Below are 9,612 nucleotides of genomic sequence, written 5' to 3' on the forward strand. Positions count from 1 at the left end.
TTACACCTAGAATCTTCGGGAAACAAATGTGGGTCATGTAATGATCATGCTCGGTTCTTAAAAAAATCTGTTGTAAATTTGCAATTCAAGTGGCGATAGCTGAATTCTATTACTGCTTGTATCTTTATTTTTATAGTCTTTTTGGCATATTTCCTCAAAGGAAGAGCTGTGGAGCCAGACAGCCGTTGCTAGCGAACGGCTCTGGAACAACATTCGTTTCTTGGCAACGGCCGCGAAACAGACAACGGAACGACGTCCAATGCTCCCATGTATTCTTAATACGCAAGAATAGATGGAAGCTGTTAGAGAACGGCTTGGTGAATACGTTCCCGCGGCAACTGATATGCATTCAATAGAGGAGCGGCGTTTTCTACGTGGTGTGTGTCGAGATGTTATAAGCAAAGGAGAAGGTTAAAGTTTTTCAGTTAGTGTGTGAATAGAACACTTAATTGGAGTTGCAAGAGTACCCAGTTGGAAGGGAGCCGTCCTTTAGAGGGGATGTGAGCGCGGAAGCTGAGGAATCTTCACTGTTAGAAGCCGTTACCAGGATACATCTAGTAACAGGCTGAGAACACTGTAACATTGATTTTTAAAGTGTGGAGATCAGCAATTGTGCTATAATTAAATGTAATCAGGAATAATATATTGAAATGGTCAATAAATCCAATATCCAATCCGAAACCCCGTCGAGAATCACTCTAACACGTGACAGTAATTTATCTTGTTCCCTGTATTTCAGCCGAACAATGTGTAGAACCGATACAAGTGGCGTTTTCCGTGATTGTATTCAGGTGGAATGTTGTCTGTCTGAAATATCTCTAACGGGAGAATAAGTAGCTTATACGTAAGGATCATATGAGATCCTATCCGGTCCTTAGCTGAATATCAGTATCACAGAATCCTATTGTGTGAGTTTGGCCTTAAGCCACGGGAGTTCAGAAGGTTATTATGAAATATTATATTTACTTAATAGTGTATACTTGTTCCTTCTTCGTGGCCTGCAGGTCTGTCTGTCAATGACGATAAGAAAGATTAATTGTTTCATGTTTCACAAATGCTTCACGCCAGGTTTGAACCCGAGCCCGATGTAAGCAGATCGTGACTAGTTCCAGACGTTCTCCCCATGTTCTATTAAATTGTGAAATGAAGAAACCAGACAGTGGAATAAATGAATATGGGGTTGTTAAACCTCAATATGAAATGAACTTAGTGAAGGATTCCCATGCATGGACAACAGGCCAACAGACGTGAACGCTAGCGCAGAGATTTCTAGACGAAAGAAACAACGTTATAAACGTATACAGCGCACTCTTTAGAAGACAGGTTTGACAGAAGGAAATACATAAATGAAATACGAACATGCATACTGAAAACCTCATAAATTACATACGCTCGTATGCAAAACGATATTTTAATGACATATATATGTATATACATCCATACCTACAAATTTGTCGATCACGTGGCCGCGCGGTCTGAGGCATGGACCGTCTTCGAACCCTGGGATCGTGGTTTCGAATTCCACTCAATGCATGGATGTCTGTGTGCGTGTATTCTGTGTTTTTTTTTTGTTCTGTTTGTAGGTAGCGGTCTTGCGGCGGGCTGATCCCCCGTCCAAGGAGTCCTACCGACTGCGTGTGGATTAAGCAACTGAAAAGGCGGCTGAGATACAACAAAGCGCTGTAGAGCCATGGGGAGATACCTACAAATTTAGATATGAAGAACCTAAGTTTAGAATGCCATGTTCTGGGATGTGGCGTCGTGCAGGTCCTGTGTGAACCGACGTTACGGAAGAACGTCGGTTCACACAGAATGTGCTCGGCGTCACGTCCCAAAAGACGGCATTCTTTACAGTCACCGCTGTGAAAACCTAAAATCCTACAAGCTTCATTTAATTGTTATGGAGAATAAAACAGTTGTTTGATCTTCCAGTATATTCACAGGTGTCGAATTTAAGGGGGGGGGGCAGGAGTGACCGCGTCGGTTTCCCCGGGGTTTCCAAAAAACAGACGTAGAATCCACAGATTTTATTTGGACGTTTTCTTCTTTAAAATCACTAAAATTTAGTATTTTTAATTACAGGAAACGGGGAAAATATTTTAGGACCTAATTTTGTTTTTAATGATGGGGGCCTCCACGACTGTAAATGTGACCCTGATGTTGGATGCAAAATTATGGTCGTAACAGATGCAACTGTGTGGAAACGCATGAAACCAGAACAAATATACACACTCTCCGGTTTAATAGGTGTAAGGGCTGCAGGGCTGCCAACTTTGGCGCCTGTCTCATTCCAGTTGGATAACTTGCCGACGTGGGTTAGCCACTTGCTAGCGGTCGCTGATAAATTTCTCAATATGCGACATCCGATGTCAGGAGTTCTGGTTGAGGAACATTGTCAGTAACGCTAGAACATGACATGGCACCAGTATCTGTGAACATATTTCATGCTACTCCTGGAAACATCTGGGAGAGCCTCTATGCAGTCTCTGAAACTCCCTTTAGGCTATGTCCTCATTACTTACGCTTAACAGGTTGGTGTACAGGTTTGTATTCGAGACATGCTCCGTTCGAATCTCAATGGGGACACTGGCTATCCTGATTGAGGGTTTTGTGGTTTTACTCAGTCCCTCACTCGCACTCATGTACCTGAGTCCTTCTTGAGAAGCCGCCAGTTGTGCAGCTACTCAAGATTTTTCCAACATTTTAAGGAACCCGAATGTTCATTACAGTTTTCACAAGAGTCATCCACTGGTCCCTATCCTGAGCCAGATCAATCCAATCCCTACCATACCATCATATCTAAGATCAATTACAATATTGTCCACCCACCTACGCCTTGGTCTTCCCAGAGGTCTCTTTCCATCTGGCTTTCCCACCAGTATCCTACATGTTTCCCTTTTCTCCCCATTTGTGCTACAAGCCATGCTCAACTTATCCTCCTGGGCTTGATCATTCTAATTATACTTTGAGAAGAGTACAAGTTATGAAACTCCTCGGTATGCAGTGGTTTTACTCAGTCCCTCAAGGAAAACGCTGGGATAGTGCCATAATAAGATCATGGCCACATCATTCCAAATTCATTCCGGTTCGTCATTCATAACCATCCTTAATTAAAAAATCCATTGACTTCATCGGAATTCGAACCTGCGACCTTGTTGCTTGTAGTATAATGCTTCAACGCACTACACTACGGCATGTCCCCATGTTATGCAAAGTTGGCTGTGTTTTGTTTTGTATGGCTGCACGGTTCGGCTTTTTCATGCAACAAAACATATAGACGCTACCGAGATGACTTGGAAAGTCAGTAAGTCACCAGACCTCACCTTTCAAGGGTAGGTTTTATTTGACCTCTTTAATAATGATAACGCCGGTCACAGTAGCCGAGTGGTCTAAGACATGCACTGTCTTCGCTCGCTTGGAAACCTGGATCGTGGGTTTGAATCCCACTCAGGGCATGGATGTTTAGTTTGTGTATGTGTGCGTTTTTCTGTGTTTGTGTACAGGTAGAGGCCTTGCAGCGAGCTGATCACCCGCCCAAGGAGTCCTACCGAATGTGTAAGATCTAGAAAAACCGAAGTGAACGGAGTTCATGGAGGTAGGCCTAGGCCCATTGGGGGCTGTAGTGCCAAGGAAAAAAAATAATGATAACTTTGTGATAGCTCCTTGAATATCGTCACGAGATTGAGTGGACCCCATTCCAGACCCACTACTTCTCAGAAAATCTGGTAGCTCCGGGAATCGAACGCGGTATCTCTGGATCTCTAACAAGGAACTCTGACAAATAGACCATAGTGGCGGTCACATGGTGTCGCGCCTCATAAAATTTAGTATTCAGAGAGCGGGGAGTTTAAGTCGTGTCTTATAACTTGATAAGAAGGTTTTAGAGAAATGAAATCTGTCAGAAGTGACGTCATGGCGCTTCTAATTTAAAGTTTTGACGTGAGTGTGGGCTGGAATGTGCAGTCTCTAAACACGGTTCTTCCATAGGCATATGGGCACATGAGAAGCAGCTCTCGACTGAAATGTGTAATTGATTTCTGTACCGCATTTGGTATACACTGTTGATGGGCTGCAGAATACAATTTGTTTGGCAATATATGTTTGATAGAAGAACTCACACACAGATCGTGATTCCTCGCGGTATCGCCATGTTGTGACGTCATAACCATGGAGTAAGGTTCAATACGTGAGTGGAACGGGCGCTTGTTGTGTATATAAACGTTGTATTACTGCTGGCTATATGTGTAATTTTCTAAAGTAAATTTGACGTGAAATGTTACAGCTGTGTGTCTCTCCCATGCTGTTACTGTAAAGCAGGGTTGCCAACCGAAATATGATTTATAGTCGCGATAATTGCAGTGGGTGGGAAATAAAAAGCATCAGCCGTGCGTCGTCGTTGTAGGGCGCCATTCATAAAGTCAGATGAAGACGTTTTGAAGTATTCCATCTTGTAAATTATACTGCTGGAGAAATTCTTAATACTCAGAACAGAATAAATGTTCTTTTAATGTTGTATCGTTGTGCTTTTAGTTGTGTCTTGCCGACGTCATTGGCAGTGTTCCTGCAAAGAAGATGCATGTCCTCAGGACACTGGCTGTGTATAACATCTACAGCTTAAATTACTCCCATATTTTGTGCCCAGAATTTCGTTTTGGAGACGCAGAAGAGATGTTTAAAAATTATTTAAAAGAATCAGGAGTCGGGTAGCTCAGTCGATATGGCGACGGGCTATTGGCCGGGGTTTGATTCCCGGCAGGGATAAGATGTATTTTTCTACTCTGCAGCGTCCAGAGAGCTGTGGGGCCCACCCGACCTCGTATCCAATGGGTACGTGGGCCCTTTCCCCGTGGCAGGGGTGGAAAGTGCCGAGGTCAAGAATAGTGGAGCTGTACCTCCATTCCCCCTCATTAGACGGAGGACTGTTGTCATGTTCAAGGCGTGGCCGCTTTACTCAGTGGAAGGGAGCCCGCAGCACCAGTTGGGTAGGAGGCTGGGTGGGCCCCACAGCCGGTTGAGCGGTGTGTAGAAGATAAAAACCTCCATCCCTTCCGGGAATCGAACCCCAGTTCCGCGGCCGTCCAGCCCGTAATCTACTAACTGTGAGGTGCACTTATTGCTAAGGATTGCCTTGTCGCGTTGAGCTTAATTTGTTACCCAGTGCCTTAAATCAGTCATAGGCAAACTACGGCCCGCGGGCAGGATCAGCAAGTGAGAGCTTGTACGACCCGCGGAACTCTTGTAAAAATTTCATGTAATTATATCGACTTGTTTTTAAGTTTCTCAAAGTAGTGATGTGTGTTGTTCCATAGGAACATCACCTGAAATAAGCCGCCTTTGTTTCAGGCGATATTTACAGTAGTGGATATTTGTTCCGCTTATTCTAGAATAAATTATACTTAAAATATGTGGTTGATGTCTTTTCGGCCTCTCGAAACACTTGCAACCCCGTAATTCGATCGGCTATAAAGTTTGCCCACCTCTGAATAGAATACTGTATAAAAGGTAAAGTAAATCTATTCCTGTAACAGGCCGTGGAGGCCCATAGGGTTGTGAGACCTCGAGGCTCCCACATTTTCTATAGACAGGCGACTCACAGATGGCGGTAAGATTGCCAGCCTTACGCGCCGGCCGCCCTTTACTCCCAGGAAGATTCCTGGTACTCATTTCTGTTAGAGGCTGAGTCGAACCCAGGGACATAGTGCGCCTGGAAGGATTAGCTCAATTGAAAAAATCCACTTCACTGGGAATCGAACCCGCGACCTTCCGATTTGTAGCATAATGCCTCAACCAACTACACAACCGCGTGCCCCACTATGTATGAGAGTGGTGGAAGTGAGATAGACTATATTTTTGGGGGGGGGGCAAGATAATGTTTTTAACGTTCCCAGGCATTTGACCTTCTGGTAGAGGTACGTTTGGGGGAAGGTAAAGCTTTAGGAAGTGAAGACGGTAAAGGGTTAGAATGTGGACTTTGTTATTACTAGAGGAGAGAAGTTGAGCCGGGGCTCTACTGCATGTGAGGAAACTAATTTTTTATACCGACGATGGAAGAGCTTCATTATAATGAAATTTTATTTTACATGTGGGGAGCTGCGTAATTTGGTAATTTCAGAAACATACGTCCGCAATACAGGGGTCTATGTCGGGGTTTCGTCATCTAATACGGAAGTTGTGTCTAGGGACTACTAGTGTTCTAGGTTTGCAGATGTTTCACGTGCGTTGATATGATCTCGCATTTCATATCTGTTGTACGAATCTTTAGAAACACCCAGTGTTTAAATTGTAGTAGTTATTTTCCATCACGGAGACACTTGTCGGCTATTCATCAACCGCGTCACACTTTGCACCTGTCTTGCGCGTCCGGACCTCACAGAGAACACCACACACGATCTCCTTGCTTGTGAGACGTGCCTCGACTTGCATGGCATTCCGCTAGCTGCATGACAGATTGCCGTGCTCGGTGTCACGTGATGGCGCTGACGCATTCTCCACTGAAGATGCGTATGCCCCAGAATGCCTTCTGTTCCTCTTTACTGCCGTCCATTTCCTCTTCTCTTATCCTGCTTATAATTTTTCTCTACTTTATTACCTGTACTCATCTGCTTTTCTTCATCTTCTTATTGTCATTCTGTCCTCATTCTTGTCTTCATATGCTCTTCTCCCTTCTTACCCTCCTTCTATTATTCCTATCCTCCTTCACTTCGTAGACTGTCTCCTCTCTCTTACTCTCTCGTTCTCCTGTTCTTCATTTCCTCTTCCTTCCCTCGCTCCACTGTTCTTCCTTTCTTCCTCCTGCCCTCGTTCTCCTGTTCCTCCTTCACTCGTTCTCCTGCTCTTCTTTTCCCCTTCCATCGTTCTCATGATTTTCCTTTCATTCTCCACTTGTTCTTCTTTTCTTCCTTGCCTCGTTCTCCTGTTCTTCCTTTCATCCTCCCTTCGTTCTCCTGTTCTTCCTTTCCTCCCTCCCTCGTTCTCCTTTCCTTTCTTCCCTCGTTCTCCTATTCTTCCTTTCATCCTTCCCTCGTTCTCCTGTTCTTCATTTCCTCCTTCCCTCGTTCTCCTGTTCTTCCTTTCCTCCCTCCCTCGTTCTCCTTTTCTTTCTTCCCTCATTCTCCTGTTCTTCCTTTCATCCTTCCCTCGTTCTCCTGTTTTTCTACTCCTCCTTCCCTCGTTCTCCTGTTTTTCTACTCCTCCTTCCCTCGTTCTCCTGTTCTTCATTTCCTCCTTCCCTCGTTCTCCTGTTCTACATTTCCTCCTCCTCCCCCTTCTTCACCTTCCTCTCTTTCTCCTCCTATTACCTTACTTCTCTTCTCGTCACTCTGTTTCTCTCTCAGATACGAACGCAAAGAAATGTGCTCCACAGAGCTCTGCCCGTCTTGACAGTCCTGTAGTCAGGGAAACGTGCTACCCGTCTGTCGGAGCCTTCTTGTGATCCTGAATTATGTTTCTGGATGTGACAGCCGAGCGCAGCTCCCACCAGAAGCTGGATCACAGATAAGAGCCGAGCATGATGTACAGCCACCCCGATCCTCCGTGTACTTCTATTTTGTTACGACTTTTTGAATGTTCGGGCCCACTACGATAATTACTCCTCTTGTCACGTGGATCTATCTGTGTTTTATACAGCCAGCAGTACATCAACGTAAGGCGGCCTGTTTCATTATATTATAGCTTTGTGTTATACGCCGTACAGCCTGATGCAAAGGAAGTGATGTACGTAAAAGTGTCCCCTTTCAGGACGGAGAGTTCGGCTGAAGCCGATCACAGTGGCTGGCCGCGCGGTCTAGAGCATGAACCGTCTTCGCCCGCTCACACAGTAGGAACGTGGGTTCGACATGGATGTCTGTTGTGTGCGTTTATTCTGTGTGTAGGTAGCGGCCTTGCGACGGCCTGCTCCCCCGTCTAAGGAGTCCTATCGACTGTATAGGATTAAGAAACTGGGAAATCAGCCAAAGTCCACAAGGGCTGTATAGTCATGTATGGGAGGGCGGGCGGAAGCTGCTTAGGGTGTAAGGGGGCCCATACACTTACGAGTCTGGCTCGCGAGACCGACTCTGCTCCGGTTCCAATGAGCCAAACTCGTCCTTGTGTGGGTCGCCACGCTCATACGTGTGTGGTGAAATTAATCCGAGCCCGGCTCCTCGCCGAACCGGACTCGCGAGCCAGACTCGTACGTGTATGGGCCGTCTAAAAGGTAAACAAGTTAGGAAATGAAGAGATCTGTCTCATCTGNAAGTGGCAATCAGAGACTCTCGACCGACTACACGGAATTTTATCTTTGAAGATAGAACTCTTCATAACTAACGCTGTGATAACCTCAAATCATACAAATTAGGAAATTCACGTCCACAGAATTCCCAGCGTTTGCGCTCGCTAGCGGAGGAAAATGTAAACAGGTTATGAAATGTTGGGTTTGAGGCTGTGACATCGGCTAATGTCAAGGGACGCTATGTAGTACGATACAAATTCATGGCGAAGTTCCTTCCGTTTCAAGAGGATAAAGTACCACGTCACTTCATTAAAATTATCATGTTATTTCCTAGGCTACATAAAGGATAAAATTGCCTCTATGCTTAATTAATTAAGGTCTGTGCCCTGAAGACATATGAGGGAGTGGAGGTATAGCTCCACCATTCTTAACCTCGGCACTAGGTGGAGGTGAGTGGTCACCTTCACGCACCGACCGCTTTACCCCCAGGGAAATCGTCCCTGGTACCAATTGGATAGGAGACTAGGTTGGCCCCAGAGGTTGTCTGAACGCTGTGGAGTAGAGAAACATCTTGCTTCTGACGGGATTCGAACTCCGTCCAACCAGTCCTTATCCCCTTACTATACTGACTGAGCTATCCTTATTGCCGTAGGCGAGATAATGATAATCTTCTTTATTTTGGCAGTAATATAAGGCCTAGTCGTACAGGGAAGGGGTGCCATTGTGTTGTGGGTAAGAGTGTACTTCTATTGAAATTGTACAGGCGCCACGTTTAGTGCAAGTGTACCGGTGTGTCTCAGATACCAATCTCTTGCGTAATCATGGCAGTCACATTGCTGAAATTCCCTAGCATTCATTAAAGGCAGTTACGTCGTCTGATTATTTACTATTATGTGTTGTTTTGTTGATTTACAGCGTCAGTGTTGTTTCGCTTTCCCATGTGCCTGGCATGTACGCGAAATCAGTGTGNCCCCGTCTAAGGAGTCCTATCGACTGTATAGGATTAAGAAACTGGGAAATCAGCCAAAGTCCACAAGGGCTGTATAGTCATGTATGGGAGGGCGGGCGGAAGCTGCTTAGGGTGTAAGGGGGCCCATACACTTACGAGTCTGGCTCGCGAGACCGACTCTGCTCCGGTTCCAATGAGCCAAACTCGTCCTTGTGTGGGTCGCCACGCTCATACGTGTGTGGTGAAATTAATCCGAGCCCGGCTCCTCGCCGAACCGGACTCGCGAGCCAGACTCGTACGTGTATGGGCCGTCTAAAAGGTAAACAAGTTAGGAAATGAAGAGATCTGTCTCATCTGGGATAAAACGCCATGTAGTTCGTTGGAAGTCAACCAGCATTTCGGAGGAACATGTCGCATCCATCTTCAGGGTCGGAAATATGAGCCGACCAAGTGA

General features: G+C 45.5%; 1 protein-coding gene across 1 annotated transcript; it reads right to left on the reverse strand.

The window, feature by feature from the left end:
* Positions 1-6,904: 6,904 nt before the first annotated feature.
* On the reverse strand, positions 6,905-7,218 carry LOC111873363 (high mobility group nucleosome-binding domain-containing protein 5-like; the record flags this gene model as incomplete). Its single annotated transcript, XM_023868021.1, has 1 exon — positions 6,905-7,218. A coding segment is annotated over exon 1 (314 nt), but the record flags the coding sequence as incomplete, so codon positions are not given.
* Positions 7,219-9,612: the final 2,394 nt, after the last annotated feature.

Source organism: Cryptotermes secundus, unplaced genomic scaffold, assembly GCF_002891405.2.
Source record: "Cryptotermes secundus unplaced genomic scaffold, Csec_1.0 scaffold2171, whole genome shotgun sequence".
Lineage (NCBI taxonomy): Eukaryota > Metazoa > Arthropoda > Insecta > Blattodea > Kalotermitidae > Cryptotermes > Cryptotermes secundus.